Raw genomic sequence first — 17,249 nt, forward strand, 5'->3', positions numbered from 1 at the left:
TTTCGAACTCTTCTTCTCCTGGATTCTTAAGCCTATTTATGATCAATCACATAACGTCTCTTTGTTGCACATACTTTCTCCAATGCAGCTTTATTGCTTAAGGCCCCCGGGCAGCAAGCTTTCATGTAAGCTGGCTGATTTATCACACACCTCCGTCAAACTGGTACTTGTTTGACGCCACGTGAGGTGAAGGAAGCCACAGGAAATATAGGTGTGCCACTTCCGACAGCCACCGCCTTTCGTGCTGATGTCACACTGCAATTCAACAAGTCGGTGTAAATGTATAATACATGTAACAAGTTAGTGAAATAGGAGCTGGGCTTTGTTTTTCCAAACATGTTTCCAAAAGACTGTTTTATTTTAAAACACACACAGAGTTGGACACAGATGCCTTTTGAACCGTCACGGTGGAGAGAGTTACACTGATTGCTTACACCGGCTACCTCTTCCTCTCTGCCGAGCCCATGGCTCTCACGTCTCGTGAAGCACGAGCAGATGACTCTCTTCCTTCACATCACTGCTTGCTGGAATAAGAGTCCTCAGATGACAGCAATTATGTGACCACGTTTCGCATAACTGTTTGGCAATTATTAAAGTTTTGCAGTTGCCGGCTTTCCTAGGGGTATCTTACAACCTAAGGAAAAAAAACCAGCTCGTGAAATGACCTTGAGTTTGCCCATCCCCATACAGCTGTATAAGCCTGACACCTGTGTGGTTTCACAGGCTGACAAAGCCCCGACGGAGACACCTGCCTGTCCGCAGGGGAAGCAGCAGCCCCTCCCCTGCTCTACTCCCACCCCCGCCCCACTGGCCAGGCCCAGAGCCAGGATGAGAACCCAGTCTGCTTTCTGAACTTCCAGCCTCCTACGTTCTAGTACATCCACACCCACGTTACATTTGCCATCCGTGATTAAGAAATCCATTCTGTCATCCTCACTGAATGAGGGTTTTATTTAGGGTTTGTTTTGGTTATACGCACCTCTTACCAAACTCAAAAAGGTTGCATGTTCTGAGGTTGCAGACATAATATGATAGAAGACTGGGATTTCACCATTCATATTTTCTTCAGCAAGAAACTAGCATTCCCACCTTCGCTATTTATGTCAACCATTCCTTTGTCCGTCTACCCTTTCTCTTCAACCCTTCTCCGTCAGCCACACGCCCCGTCCTGGTTTTCCCTTCATCCTGGCAGACATCTGCCTAAAGCTCTTTCATGTAGGTTTGACAAATGTACTGAATTTCATGTAGGGGTACAAAACTGCTACTTGTGAGAATATCCACTCAACGATGTAGTGCTTATTCAATATAATCACCAGACAAGTATTTTTTTTTCAGATGCTAACACTCTCCCCTTCTAAAACTATCCCATCATTCCTATGAGAAACGTTTGCTATCTCCTCTGACCTTTAGATCTCTTTGCTTATATCCATACTCTCAACTCTCTTTGCATACCATAAACAAATGACCCTGCCTTTCTGGACTGGATTATTTGTTGATAAGCCAATGGCATCTGGAGAAGAGTAAGGCTGGATTATTCTCCCAAGGAGGTGCTATCGGCCCCAATTCTGAGTTCAGAAAGTCTATATGCTGTGAACACTGACCCCAACCCTTTACCGGGGAAAGAAGGGATCCAAGAGTAGACAGGGAGAAAATGAATCCAAGGACTCAGATGAGAGGTATTTTCTCCATGTCCGATAAGACTGGATGTGAAGGGTCCAGATCTCAGGCCCTGATTAATTATGCTAGAAGCTGATAATTTTTTTTTTAATGTGTATTTATTTTAGAGAGAGAGAGCATGAGCAGGGGAGGGACATAGAGAGGGAGACAGATGATCCAAAGTGGGCTCTATGTTCACAGCAGTGAGCCCAATGCGGGGCTTGAACTCACGAACCAGGAGATAATGACCTGAGCTGAAGTTGGACGCTCCACCGAGTCACCCAGGTGTCCCTGAGGCCGATAATTTTTTAACTTAATGAAAAAAATTTTAAGTAGGCTCCATGTGGGGCTTGAACTCATGAGCCCTGAGATTAAGATCTGAGCTGAGATCAAGAGTCGGACAATTAACCGAGCCACTCAGCTGCCCCATATAATTTCTTTTTAAGGTTTTGTTTTCAAGTAATCTCTATACCTAGTGTGGGGCTCAAACTCAAACTCTGAGATCAAGAGTTGCACGCTCCACCTACTGAGCCAGCCAGGCGTCCCTAGAAGCTGATAGTTGTTATGTTGTGAGGAGACTGCCCATTTTATGCTTGCTGTGTGTTCTCTGCACCTTGTCCTCACTTCCCTTTGGAAAAACCTAGGTAATATAGTTCTCTTTATATTAAAACTCTACTGTTGTTCATTTTGATGAAGTCTCTGGTGCCACAGTATACTTTCTTGTTTTACTGTATGGTGATAAATACAATGTGAAACCACATATGTCACTAAACTGTACTTACCAAGCACTTCTTCTAATTTTGTCGTGGCAGGTTCATTCACATTAAATACACTGTGACTATTTCTAGGGGAAGAAAATGCAAAAAACTCTTATCGCATAAACTTGGGTGGGGGGAAGTCAATGTTCATTATTTATACAGTAAGACTACTTTTCTTTTGTTTTCAAGTTTATTTTATTTTTTAGTAGTAATCTGTACACCCAGTGTGGGGCTCGAACCCACGACCCTGAGATCAAAAGTTGAATGTTCCACCGACTGAGCCAGCCAGCCGTCCGTAAGCTTGACCGCTCTTACCTCCATTCACTCAGAAGAGGAAACATCTAACGATCTGCACATACACGTATGTATTTAGGTGTTGCACGTGGGCATATACAAGTGTATACATGCACACACACTCTACTGTGCTCCCCCAAAATCTTTCTTATAATTAATCTATAAATTTCAATATTAGGTCAAAGCCAAACTGCTGGCCTAAAACACTTTTTTTGCTTTAGTATCATTTTTGTTCATATCCACATAAAATTTGCACAGTAACTCATACTGACGTGACCCATCAGCAGATGGGTGAGGGAGGTACGGTATAATGTTTACAGATCATCTATTTCTACGACTTTGTCTGGATTCGGGGCTCAACTGTCATTAGCCGTCGCCGCCCCTTCAGCACCCATGCGGTCCCAGGCAGTACTTACACTTTCTTCTTCTCTACCACACCTAGCCTCACAAAAGCTGCTAAGGCATTTTTCTGTACATCGGAAGACAATACGTCGTAACACTGCGAGGCACCTGGGACAGAGAAAGAAGTGAGTGGACCACTTCTTGTTTTCAACCACAGGAAATCACCACCCACAGGGGTGTGACTGACCTTGATCAAGAAGCTCACTGGTGAATTTTCTAACTCCATCCAAGTACTGTTTCTCAGTGAAGTAGTCTTCTTCTTCGTGCAAGAGGTATTTGCAAATTATCTGGTTTTAACAGAAAGAGAAAAACGCAGCCAAATACAATAGGACAGCCAGTAACGTGATAGTGCCCCTCATCACAGAAAGATACTTTCTGTAAGAGCAGAATAAATGCCCTCCAAGGTTTGGGCACAGAAAAGCCACAGAATTCTTGGGTCCCTCTTGAGCTCGTATCACTGCTTATAGTTAGAAAAAAGAGTTTGAAATAGTATTGACATTTATTAAAATACAATTTCTCACTTTGATGGGTTGCAAATTAAGTGAATCACCATCAGCTTAACAGACCTTACACTGCTTAGGAAGAGAGGACCAAAAGTTTTGCAACTGTTTTTTCTCTAAAAACACCTAATAGGCCCCAAATGCTGATGGCTTCTAGCACAGAAAGGTGCTTTGAGATAGAAGGAGCATTTATCATTTATCTACTAAGTGCCAGACTTTGTACAAGAACTATTTCGTAGGCCACAGAGCCACTCTGCCAGGAGGTCAGTCCCGGGCGCCTCTAACCGGTGCACAGAGCTCAGAAACAGAGCCCTCTTCTTGCAAATATGTACAGTCCCTTGAGAGCTTCCACTGCAAACTCCCCTTCTCCCTTTGAATCCTGGCACAGTTCCTGCTGGGCATATAGACCCTCCCCCCTCTCGAAGCACTCCTAGAGCTCTGACACACTCTTTCTGATACTTGCACCCCAACCTTTCCTTTCCCTTCCAACATCAGCCTTTAGTGATAGAAATAATTTCTGTATAGAAATTCTGATAGAAATGACTTTCTGTATCATTCAAATCTTGCATCTACTGCGCGCCTATGATGTATCAAACACCTTGCTACGTGCTACGAAAACAGCTGTTAAGATACAGCATGACAGTGCTTGGGTGTAAGTGTAGTTATGTGGCGTCATAAAGCTGCTACCCTCTGGGGTCTGAGACGGTGAATCACCTGAGAGGTGAATCTTTCACCCTATTGATCAATCTCCCTACTGTTCCACCATTCACCTGGGGGAGACACTTGCCCTTGGGGCCAGAAGGAAGTACAGGCTGGGGGGATCTTAGTTATACCGGATACAGGAGGATGAAGCAGAACTTCCTAAGAGTTACATACCTGATAAGATTCCACAAAAGGTTTAAAGAGGGCTATTAAAAATTCTAAGACAGGATTTCCTTTCGGGGTAACTAGGATGTCCCTTGTTGTCACTTGTATTGTCTCACTTTTACAGAGCAGGTAACAGCCTTCTTCAAAGTCCTGGGAAGGAAGAGGAGAAGACAGAGTGCATCCACTAATTTAGGTTAACGGGGACACTGAGAGAACACCAGTTAATTCCACAACCCTTCCAGAAGGTTCTGGTTGTTAGCAGCCAGAGAAGCGTGTGTGCTAACACACAAAATGCGGAACCTCAAACAGCAAACACACAGAAGATTCATAAGCCTTAGAAATCACGACCCGGGGCATGGATTTTCTCACTCTGCATGGCCACACTCCTTACATTTCAACAGGAAGGACATACAGCAGGTCCTCAAAATACGTGGGGTTATGCTTATGCTCAAAATCTGCTGCCCTCATTTTCAACTGAGGAAAACCTGTGCTCCCTGGCACAGCGTACAGAAACCTAACTACTTGCCATCCTGTTACACCGCCCGCCACGGCAAACCAGCGGGCCAGCAAACTACCGGGAATCTGGGAGCCCGATTCCTCATGAGCTGTCTATACCACTGGGTAACACTACTGCTCGCCAATCTCAAAGCAAGAGGCCCGACACATTCCAACAAGTTGTTAATGGGAAAATGTGTGGCAGTCGGTAAATTTTGTTTTAAGTTTATTTATTTATTTTGAGAGAGAGAGAGCCAGAGAGCCAGACAGAGTGAGTGGGGGAGGGGCAGAGAGAAAGGAGACGTAGAATTCCAAGCAGGCTCCATGCTTGCCAGCACGGAGCCCAACACAGGGTTCAAACTCACGAAACCGCAAGATCATCACCTGAGCCTAAACCAAGAGTTGGACGCTTAATGAACCAAACCACCCAGGTGCCCCTGCTGGTTGGTAAATTTTTAACAAAACGGTGTTGATTTATTTACAGTGGCTGCACTGAAGGTTGAAAGAAAGACTCCCTTCTCACCGAATAAGCCCTACATTACTGACTAAACTTGACCAAGAACCAAAACAGAGCTTGCTGAGCTGTGAGTGTCCAAGTGTCTCTTTAATTCTGCCAAATGAAGCCTTGGAGAAAGGGAGGTCACACTCGTGGATGCAAGCCTACCATTTCCAGAACTCACACTGCAAACACAGTTGGGCTCTTCGGCTGTAAGGATTTACCTTGACTGTGTTTCCTGGAAGGAAGATGAACTCATCTGAAAAAACACTGACCAGGAAGCGAAAGCAACTGTAGACATCCTCTGGAAATAAATTAATTACATCAAATTACAACACTGCTTTTGAAGGGAGTACCAAGAAGTCCTTGACTTTCCAAAATGCACTGCTTCAAAGGCATGTTATTCAAAGGCAGGGACAAGAATTAGGGCCCCCAAAGGAAGCTATAACCAATCCAAATTTTACGTACAGAACAAACTATAGTTTAGCAGTTTCAATATTGAATCTTAATCACAACTAGGCCTCAAACCAGTCAGTTTGGTGACGAACAAGATGCCACATTTCTTGGACGCTAGGGTCTTTCACTTTCCCCTGCCCATGGTTCCTTAGTAGAGAAGGAAAGCAATGACTTACTTCAGTCCCTTCTCTATTCATATTTCCTGCTGTCTTTACTGTATCTTTAGCACTAGAAGACATCAGCACACAGCAGAAAACACGGATTCTTCAGACACGTAGGTCTACCTCGCCCATCAACCACAGAGCCTTCTTCATTTTTCTGACACATGCTATGAACTTCTCATTAGAAGAATATACAGACGCATGGACAGGAAATGTTGCCTCCAATTTCAGGGTGTCCCCAACACTCTAGAAGACCATGCATGTGATCCTTGGTTGTGAATGAATTTCAATGTAAGAAACCTCAGATCAAGATTTGAGTTTCCTGGGTCTTGAACTAAATTGTCTGACTTCTCTCCAGGGCCATTTCCCCATCCACAAAATGAGGGCATGGACACAGGACCTGTGAGGTTCATTCCAATGTTAAAGGTCTGTGGTTGGCACCGATAATTCTATCTTTGGAGCTTTGAAAAACAAAAACAAGCACAGCAATGTGTGGGCCACACTCCAGACCCACTGAATCAGAACGGGGCTCGCCCTTAGTAATTCCAGCATAGCCTGGGTAGAAAACCCCTGACCTCAACTACAGGTTCCGGTGGACAAAAACGGTTTTATTCATTGTTTACACTCCTCATCGCCACTGGGACGCTACTGGGTATCTAGTAAGCACTCCTGCACTGCTGGATTGTTGTGCCCATGCTGACCGGGACAAGGACAGCCGTGCTCTAGTCCCAGAACCTTCCTTAGGTGATTAGGTACCTTTCTAGGCCTCACTTCCCTTACTTATAAATGGAGAGGTTCAGGTTAGATGATTTCTTAGGCCCCTTTCAACTCCCAAATGTTAAGTGGATGGCCATGTATTTAGGGAACAAGCCTAGCTTCTTCCGAGTACACAGGGCCCCTTCTTTGATGGTGTCTGGGACGCACACATGTGGCTGAGCGTGATAAGGCTTCAAATGCTGCTCCCTATATACGGAGCTGAACGGCCAGGTCTCTTCTAAAGTTCAAGACCACATTCCCGAAAGTTACCTTTCCGCAACCCGGGTGTCATGTGCAGTGCCATGGCTACTAAGGAAGGGCGGACAAAAATGTTGAGCAACTGGTTCCTGTAAGCTGAGCACATGAGGAGAGTGATATGCTGGAAGAGAAGCCCATGGACCACTTCTGAGTCTCCGGAGTCCACGTTCAGAACCACCTGGTCTTTGACAAGGCTGGCGATGTTGGAATGCAGAAGAAGGTTGGACTGGATAACTTCTTCAGCAGCTTCATTATCTACACACAAAGACAATGCGTTCAGGCAGCAAAGAAATGGGATGGGTTCCCTGATGGGAGTCTTAGGCTAGTGTATGCATCAACGCTAGGGACCTGACAGATTTACTTTCAAGCGCCAGGTTCTGGTTTTAGGCTCTACCAACTGAAGTAATGATACCCTACGTGAAAGATACCTATTTCTTTCTTTCTTTTTTAAGTAATCTCTATGCCCAACGTGGGGCTCAAACTCACAATCCTGAGATCAAGTGTCACATGCTGTTCCCACTGAGCCAGCCGGGTGCCCCTGTGAAGGGTATTTTCTTTTAAAAAAAAATTTTTTTTTTTTTTAACATTTACTTATTTTTGAGACAGAGAGAGACAGAGCATGAACGGGGGAGGGTCAGAGAGAGGGAGACACAGAATCCGAAACAGGATCCAGGCTCTGAGCCGTCAGCACAGAGCCCGACGTGGGGCCCGAACCCACAGACAGTGAGATCGTGACCTGAGCCGAAGTCGGACGCTTAACCGACTGGGCCACCCAGGCGCCCCAAGGGTATTTTCTAAAAGCAGTATAAACTCTGAGGACATTTAATGCACTTTCTTATCTACCCCTAAATTGTCAGCCACTCTGAAATGCATACCAATTCCCAGTCTAAAAACCAACACTTCCTCAGGAACCAAGGGTATCCAGAGTTTTGTAATAGCAAGTTACAGGATAAGAAAATCACATGCATGTGAATTCACAAAATACTAAGATAAGAAGGCTCATGATGAAAACATACTTCACACACACACACAAACACACACACACACACACACACACACACACCCCTTGCTTAGACCAATTAATTCCAAGACGGCAAGAATATTGCTTTGCAACTTTGCTGGTGAACAAAGGGTAATCCCAGAGGCACTCCCCTAGCACCAGGCTTCCCTGGGCACAGGCGGACACTGAGGAGGCTTTCTGGTTTTTTCACATCGGAGAAAAGTAAAGAACTGAGCCCCTAACAGATGCTGGTAACTTACCACCTGACACTATGCTGGCCTAGAGAAGGCCAAGAAGTTAGTATTACAGAAGCGTAAGGAAGAGATGGTGATACTTAACCAACATTCTTGGCAAGGGAAATCATTTTACTGTTTCCCTGAGCCAAAGAGCTGGTTGCCGGGTATGTAGCCAGGCACACTGGTCAAGCTGGGCAAGGTCTGCTAATGCTTTGCAGAAGAGACAACTGAGGGGTGTGGGGTTTCCTTCTGGACTCGATCACATTGCTCTAGATGCACATGTCTTGTCTCCGCTTGCTCAAGGTAATGACATATGGTAATGTTATATACACGATATAATATGACATGGCATAATGATACATGTATCATGAAGACCTCTTGATAGGAGAATGCTTAGGAATATGTGGTAAGTGGAGTAAGGAAGAAAAAAGGAACTGAACGGATATACCACATTCTGAATCAGAAATCATATTTAATCACTCTATTACTGTTACTTAGATACCAACAGACTCTCACTCTATAATAACTTAAATTATTTCAGTTGCTGAATAGATACTCTTAGCTACAGACTGGCCTACTTCTTCCATCTTGAGAAAACAAAAATGCTTGGAAAGACAGGTGCCTAGGTTTTCACATGCTCCTGGGCCAAGTAGGAGTCAGCACTTTACCTACGCTTTTCTCATGATTTTCTACCTGAATCACACTCAACGTGTCCTTTGCCGCCCATGGGAACATGTGTCTGACTCATCTTTGTTTCTCCGCTGGTGACCACTATTCAAGGCGATGGCCACTTCTGCTGGCAGTTCTGCCTAAACACCTCATAGCCCCACCTCAGCTCTGCCAGTGCCTTGTTCAGGCTCCTTCCCTTCCCATTCGTGTGGCCCAGCTTGAAAACGGACACTGGTTGTTTTCTACAGTTGTTTGCAGTCATGTTTCCCTGCTTAAAATCCTCGACTGTGGGGTGCCTGGGTGGCTCAGTTGGTTAAGTGCCCAGCTCTTGATTTCAGCTCAGGTCGTGATCTCACGGTTCGTGGGTTCAAGCCCTACATCGCGCTCTGTGCTGACAGCATGGAGTCTGCTTGGGATTCTCTCTCTCTCTCTCTCTCTCTCTCAAAAATAAATTAAGGGGCGACCAGGTAGCTTAGTCAGTTAAGTGTCCGATTTTGGCTCAGGTGATATCTCACGGTTCGTGAGCTTGAGCCCCGCATTCGGCTCTCTGCTGTCAGCACAGAGCTTGCTTCCGATCCTCTGTCTCCCTCTCTCTCTGCCCCTTTCCCACGCTCTCTCTCTCCAAAATAAATAAACATAAAAAAATAAATAAACTTAAAAAAAAATCTGCGACTGAGTCCCGTAAACTACAGCTTCCAGTCCAGATCCCCCAGGCAGCAGGCCCAGCTAATCCAGCCTGTGTCCACATCTTTACCTTCCATCATCCGTCTCCCAGAGCCAACACTGTAAGCTCACCCACCCACCTGCAGGCCAGCATCACCGTGATGCGGTGCTATTGCACCATTTCACGTTTCCCAATCCCTACGTTAGCAATCCCTTGCCCGCTTGTCTTCCAGAATGGCTCCTGCTTTTCCATCAAGATCGGTTCAAAAGTCATTTCTATGAAAACTTCCCCGAGCGTGGCCCTTCCCTACACAGGGGTCTCAGCAACGCTCTGCGGTCCATTCGAAGTTCTTTGTGTGTGTTTCGCTGGCCCCGCTTCACTAGATGCCCCGCCCCTGCCTTCCACACACCAGGAGGACGTCCCACACAGGGGTTGCGCCTTGTTCTCTCCGGCCTCTGGGTAGTTCCCAGCACCCACCAGGCACTCAAGAGGTTTAATGAGTGACCAGCGGGGAGCTATGAACGGATTACATTTCCAACTGTGGTCTCTGCAATTTTGACTCAAAGAGATTGGAAACAGCTAAAGCTAACACTTGGCACACACGTCCCAAACTCCCGGCGAAGTATTTATAACGCCAATGAGGGCTTTACAAAGTTGTCATTTTCCGAGAATCGTATAAAGGTCCACGAGACTGGCCCTTTGGTCCTTTTGATGGGGTGAAGCGAATGGGCTGCAAATCTAATGTGGTTTAAAACGAGGTGGGTGTATTACACCGACGATGGTGAGCAGTGAGTAATGCGTAGAACTGTCCAATCAAGGCTGCACACCTGAAACAAAACACGTGACGCTAACTGTATTTTAGTAAAAAAAAAAAAAAAAAAAAAAACTGTGAAAAAATAAAAATAACAAGAAGTGGGTACGGAGGGAGGAATATGCGGAGGAAAGGAGATTCATCCACTCTCCACCCTGCTAGGTGCCAAGGAGGCAGCATTTTAATTGACATACCCAGAGTCTCATAGGAAGAAGTGACACGTAAGCAATTGTTCTCAAATAATCAACATACTGTATTCAGTGTCCCCCAGTGATAAAAACAAATGACGTTTTCTTTCTGTCTGGGGCGCCTGGGTGGCTCAGTCAGTTAAGCATCGACTCTTGATTCGGCTCAGGTCATGATCTCACAGTTTGTGAGTTCAAGTCCCTCACAGGGCTCTGTGCTGAGCCTGTGGAGCCGGCTTGAGATTCTCTCTCTCTCCCCCTCTCTGCCCCTCCCCTGCTTGCTCTCTCTCGCTCTCAAAATAAATAAATAAACAAACTTCAAAAAAAAGTTTTCTTTCTCTCTGAGCAAAGCTTTGCTCGGTGTCCCGTGTAGGTGTTTCATGTCTAGGTGACAGCTTTTCCAAATTAAGAAACAAAAAGCAAGCACGCTCCTCACATACATCTCACATACGTACCGGGCCAGGTGAGAAACCCCCCGAAGGCCTGGGTTAAGCTTTTCAGCCATAAAGTCTTCTCCACCAGAGCGTCAAAGTCCAAGGAAGGCTTGTTCTGAAGCAGAACAGCAGCCATGAGGGCCCACGGGCTCAGAACCAGGTTTTGAATTTGCAGAAGCTGCATTTTATAGGCAACTTCAGTGACAAAGGCATGCATGTCCTCTGACTGTTTCTGAGGGATATACCTATAAGGAAGAACAGGATATACCTATAAGGAAGATATACCTATAAAGAAGATTACAGTTTTGCTACCCACACTGATGTGAATGGTGAGGGAGGGGAACGGGAGAAGGCAGACCCTTTAGAAGGCTTCTCATTCTTTCTGCCAACCGAATTCTCTCAGGTCACAGTGCAAGAATATACTTACTGTGGTGTCACCTGTCCCTCTGTCTCTACGGTATGCTCTTGAGAGGTGATAAAATACACTCAGGGGGACACAGTCCTATTCTTCCTGGTTCCAGGCAAAACAACTTCTGTTGCTTTATAACTAGGATGTATCACTTCCTCTGAAACCTGATGCCTCCCCCAGGGGCCTGAACTACTCTGCCCTCTCGGAATTCGCTCACTGCCCTTTGAACACCTCTCTCACAGAACACACCAGCTTACGTGGTAACTGCTCGTGCCTGCCCTGGATGGGCCACACAGCTTGCCTGACTGCTACGCTGCTCTGCTGAGCAGCTCACGATCCTCGCCTGACAGATTCTTCAGGCACGATCACCAAACCTGGCATCCGATATCAGGAACCGATACAGAACAGGCTGAAGCGGGGACAGGCACAGGACCTGAGAGTGTCCACACCGTAAGGTGGCTTAATGGGAAAGCTGGAGCCAGTGAGGGCACCCCGTCCTACGTATCCGAGATCTATAGCGTGGAGCCTGTGGCAGCATAAAGCTACCATCTGCTTGATCGCCAGCGAGGCCGCCAGTGAGGCACTCCAGCTGCCGCGGAACCACTGGCGCTACGGATGAACGATGAACGATGATGTGGTCGTGTGAAGCCTGTCTGAGCAGGTGGTTTCTGTCTCCTTACTTCCCCATGTGTATTTCTCTAAATTAAGAAAATCCAAAGGTGTATCTGCACCTGCATCCTGAAAGAACCTAATACATTTCTGTGCCCATAAAACAATAACCTGTTTTTAAAAAATTACTTGAGAGAGAGAGAGAGAGAGAGGGAGGGAGAGCATGCGAGAGTGAGGGAGAGGGGCAGAGGGGAAGGAGGAAGGACAGAGAGAGAATGCCAAGCAGGCTCCACGCTCAGCGCAGAGCCCGACGGTGGGGCTTGATCCCACGGCTCAGGGACCACGATCTGAGCCAAAATCCAGAGTAGCGTGCTCTACCAACTGAGCCACACGGGCGCCCCAAAACTATAACCTTCTTGAGGACTGGGACTCACCGCCATTCATTCTGACCACATAATCCTTTCTAGGATTAACCACACTTTGGCCGACCTACCAATAGTGCTCAACGATTCCCACACACGCAGTACGGGCAGCGCACTGCACGCTGTGGTGTAGCGTAGGCGGTAGGGCACTGGCTCCCCTGAGAATGAGCACTGACCTTGCCTATTTGACACACGTATCCTGCAAACATAATTCTTTAATTGAAGCTTTCTGCTCCTCTGATACGTCATCTCGGATAACTAAGTTGCAGTCCTAGAAGGGGTCAACTCAAGAATCACAACTACCCTTCCAGATTTTCATCCTAATCTCCATGTCGGTTATGAAAACACAGGTCTTGCACCTTGGAATCAAGTTATACGGGCTCCGACTCATCCTTCCAGCTGCCAGAGATCGAAGTGACACAGGGTCTCCGAAGTACACATGGATATTTCCAAAATTTTCAGAGAGAATCTTCCTGGCTTTCAACAATCCCTAGTGGCGTCACGACAGGGGAAATGGGGATAAACAGGAGTAAGTTCAGAAAGGAGTTGGTGTATAAATGAGCATTTTCTCTGAATTCAAGTAAAATCAAATTCAAATAAAAGTTTGGTTGTCCTAAATTTACGCACAGTTGTGGACTCCTTTGGCTTAGGCACCCCCAGGAGCTCATACGCATAAAGAGTTTCTTCCAATATCTTGTCGTAACTGATGCTAATTGGAACAAGGTACGTATCAAAAACTTCTCTTTTAAAAAATGGCTCCATCACAATATTCAGAAGACCTGTAAACAGGGAGAAAGGGTTTTCCAGATGTATTGAAAAGTGGAGTAAACAAGGGGACACAAACAGGAAGACCCTGAAGTGCACAATAGATACTAAGCCCATAAATAGAAACAGTTACAACTTAAACAGTTAGGGTTAAAAAAGAAAGAATATCTTGCCAAAAAAAAAAAAAAAAGTGCCAAGCTATATCCAGTAGCTGTGACCACACCACATCTTCTGGATTTGTATTCTTCCTTCAATCTCTAAAGGACCTACCAAATTTTGGAGTCAGTGTCTTGGCAGAGCGACTTCTTGTCCCTTCGAGGAAAAATTCAACAGGAGCATAACCATTCTTTAAAGAGAAAACAGAAACAAACAAAACAAAACACAAAACCCATTGCCTAGTCTCAGAGTGAGAAATGCTTTTTCCCCCATACCCAAACCATTTATTTATATATTATATATATGTAATACATATTATTAAATATAATTTTAAAATATAATTATTAAATATAATTATTAAATATAATTTATCGTCAGATTGCCTCCATACAACCACCCAAAGCTCATCCCAACAGGTGCCCTTCTTTTGATTCCTTCCCCCAGGCTCCCGACCCCCCACGTCCAGCCTTTGGAACCAACACTGTGCACGCGCAGGGCGCAGAGGCAAAGCATGGGCGAGAGGGCCGCAGGTCACACAGGCTGCGGAGGTCATGTGCGTTCCTGCAGCGGGACGAGTGGCTGAGCGTTCGTGAAGGAAGAATTTAAGCTCCTCCAGCAAGCTCGAGTGAAAAGGAAATACAGCTTGAAAGTACTCGGGAATTATCTGCATTTACCCGTAGCATGGTTTTCACGTATTCAGAGAACACGGCCCAGTAAAGTTTATTGCCACCAAAGGTGCGTCGCATGAAAAAGGCACCCGACATCCGCAGCAGCTCACTGACCATTTTCATTCCGAGGAAGTCTAGGAAATAAATACAGAAGGGGATCACCTTTTTTTGCAGGTCTTGGAACTTTCCATAAATACCTCAACTCACATTCTATGAAGAAAGATTTCGTGTGTGGAAAACACCCCTGTGATATTAATAATTACACTTCCCGGGGCACCTGGGTGGCTCAGTCGGTTAAGCAACTGACTTCGGCCCAGGTCATGATCTCGCGGTTCATGAGTTCGAGCCCCGCATCGGGCTCTGCTGACAGCTCAGAGCCTGGAGCCTGCTTTGGATTCTGTGTCTCCTTCTTTCTCTGGCCCTTCCCCTCTTGAGCTCTGTCTCTCTCTTTCTCTCTCTCTCTCGAAAAATAAACATTAAAAAAAAATTTAAAAAAAAATAATTACACTTCCCGACATGAACATCCGTTAAGGACCTCTAACAGTCTGATGGGAGAGGAGGGGCCGTGTGGGCAGGCCAGCTGGGAGGCTACCTCGAGGGCCACCGGGTGCCTTGGCGTTTACGGCCAGACCCACCAGAGACCGTGGCCTCAGTGGGCAAGTGGCCAGCTCAATGATGTCATCATGCCGAGGTCTTCAGTTAGCACTGCTGCCGACCTGGACGACAGACCAGCACATGTGGTCCATGCTGGACAGCCGTCCAGAGCGACTTTCTTTTTCTTTTTGTTATCCACCTTTCTTTTTTTACCCAGCCTTCTCTGAGTGGCACAGAATAAATCCACCAAGTCCCGGATGAGAGGAAGAGTTCTATCATCAGTTTAAAAACCCTCCTTCTTTCCATTTTCCTTACTTTTCAAATAACTCCCTCACATGTCTGTACAGATGAAAATGCTTTTAAAGTACTTAAGTCCCTGGCTGTTTTTACCTTACTGTTTACTGCATTTATTAACCAAGGTGTATTCTTGAATCCCAACTTTCCTGGCTACCTCAAAAGGGAGGTGATAAACAATTATTTGCTTTAGCAATCCTGCTTTTGGGAATCAGTCCTACAGAAGTAAAAACACTCATATAAAAATATGTAAAATTGAGGGGCGCCTGTGTGGCGCAGTCAGTTAAGCGTCCGACTTCAGCCAGGTCACGATCTCGCGGTCCGTGAGTTCGAGCCCCGCGTCAGGCTCTGGGCTGATGGCTCAGAGCCTGGAGCCTGTTTCCGATTCTGTGTCTCCCTCTCTCTCTGCCCCTCCCCCGTTCATGCTCTGTCTCTCTCTGTCCCAAAAATAAATAAACGTTGAAAAAAAATTAAAAAAAAAAATGTAAAATTGAAACGGAAGAAGGGACAGGGTATTTTCACCATCATCTTCAAACACCTCAGGAACTGTTAAAATCGCTTTGGTGAGTATTTTTTATTTTTGTAATTAAAATAAAAAACGGGGAAACAATACATACCCATTCCTGCCGCTATGACTGGTACAGGTAAATCATAGTTGTATAAGAGAAAAGACAACATCAGGAAGTCAATGTAACTTCGATGACTGGGCAGCAGAACAACCGGGTGCTCCTGGATAGCTCGCTGTAGCTTTAAAACAAATGTTCCCTTTTGAATCATTTCAGTTTTCATATTATTAAAATCACATGCCACATCAGAACAGGAAGAATGTGTATATGTACAGAGGGAACACTAAGGATAACAAGGTCTTTCTGGCTCCCCTGCTACATACAGAATCCCCTACTACATTTCAGAGTTTTACAGAAATAAGCACACATGATGCAAGAACATTAAAAATGTAAATTGCATAGAAAATAATAGTGATAAACACTAACATATCAGCGGGGCACCACATTAAGCATTTCACATATGAAGCATTTTACACGCATTGTTTAATTCCACATATTTGTAAAGAAGGCCTAAGCATTAGGTTCCTCATTTGCGACGTGGTGATGCATCTGATCGATGGCCGGGCTGGGGATACAACTGAAATCAGTCTGAATTAAAAAGTCAGCTAGCTGTCAGGGCACCTGGGAGGCTCGGCTGGTTAAGTGTCTGACGCTTGATTTCAGCTCAGGTCATGAGCTCTCCTTTGGGGAGAATGAGCCCTGCGTTGGGCTCCGTGCTGACAGTGTAGAGCCTGCTTGGGATTCTCCCTCCGCCCCCCACTCCGCTCCTACCCCACTCACACGGGTGCGCTCTCTCTCAAAAATAAACTTAAAAAAAAAAAAAAAAAGGTCAGCTGTTACCCACTGTGCTAGACTGATTGTGTGTATAAGAGGGAACAAAGCTTCTCTTGGGTAGACTAATGAAAACAAATCTGAATTAGCAGGATAAATGAGAGGTAGGGTATTTCTCTATACACTGGACTGGCTGCAGGAAGAATGGGAGCCCTGCAGTTAGAAGGAATTTGAGCCTCCAGATATATTTTGTAGGCTGTCAAGATACCTCAAATACATTCACTGTATCAGTGTGTTATCTGCTTTTCTTTTCTTTTTTAATCTAACTATAATTCGCCAAGGCAAGGTAATGTGTGATCAGTTAAGAAGACATGGCCAGGGGCGCCTGGGTGGCTCAGTCGGTTAAGCATCTGACTTTGGCTCAGGTCACGATCTCACGGTTTGTGAGTTCGAGCCCCACATCGGGCTCTATGCTGACAGCTCAGCCTCGAGGCTGCTTCGGATTCTGTGTCTCCCTCTCTCTCTCTGCCCCTCTCCTGCTCACGTTCTGTCTCTCTCTGTCTCTCGAAAATAAATACATGTTAAAAAATTAAAAAAAAAAAAAAAAAAAAAAGAAGACATGGCCAGTCAACACCAGTCAAGATTCTCTGGATGGCTTTTTTTTTTTTTTTTAAGGTTTATTTATTTTTGAGAGACAGAGAGAGACAGACCACGAGCAGGGGAGGGGCAAAAACTGAGGGAGACACAGAATCCGAAGCAGGCTCCAGGCTCCGAGCTGTCAGCAGAGAGACTGCCTGAGGCAGGGCTCGAACCCACAAACTGTGAAATCATGACCTGAACCGAAGTGGGTACTCAACCAACCGAGCCACCCAGGTGCCCGTCTCTGGATGGCTTTAT

At 45.6% G+C, this 17,249-nt stretch overlaps 1 protein-coding gene across 3 annotated transcripts in view; it reads right to left on the reverse strand.

Annotated features, from left to right (window-relative positions):
* Positions 1-321: 321 nt before the first annotated feature.
* GNPAT (glyceronephosphate O-acyltransferase) overlaps positions 322-17,249 on the reverse strand; it is a 34,511-nt gene continuing 17,583 nt past the window's right edge. For all 3 annotated transcript variants that reach the window (XM_086679686.1, XM_025915067.2, XM_086679687.1), the window contains exons 4-16: positions 15,633-15,762; positions 14,134-14,261; positions 13,574-13,649; positions 13,166-13,317; positions 12,898-13,028; positions 11,120-11,343; positions 7,112-7,354; positions 5,693-5,772; positions 4,487-4,627; positions 3,298-3,397; positions 3,125-3,218; positions 2,439-2,500; positions 322-634 (exon numbers count right to left, since the gene is read on the reverse strand). In XM_086679686.1, coding sequence (XP_086535812.1) covers positions 591-634; positions 2,439-2,500; positions 3,125-3,218; positions 3,298-3,397; positions 4,487-4,627; positions 5,693-5,772; positions 7,112-7,354; positions 11,120-11,343; positions 12,898-13,028; positions 13,166-13,317; positions 13,574-13,649; positions 14,134-14,261; positions 15,633-15,762 — 1,605 coding nt within the window. In that variant the 3' untranslated portion in view covers positions 322-590. The remainder of the gene's footprint in view (positions 635-2,438; positions 2,501-3,124; positions 3,219-3,297; positions 3,398-4,486; positions 4,628-5,692; positions 5,773-7,111; positions 7,355-11,119; positions 11,344-12,897; positions 13,029-13,165; positions 13,318-13,573; positions 13,650-14,133; positions 14,262-15,632; positions 15,763-17,249) is intronic.

Source organism: Puma concolor, chromosome D2, assembly GCF_028749965.1.
Source record: "Puma concolor isolate L17-30 chromosome D2, mPumCon1.1.hap2, whole genome shotgun sequence".
In the NCBI taxonomy this organism is placed as follows: Eukaryota; Metazoa; Chordata; class Mammalia; order Carnivora; family Felidae; genus Puma; species Puma concolor.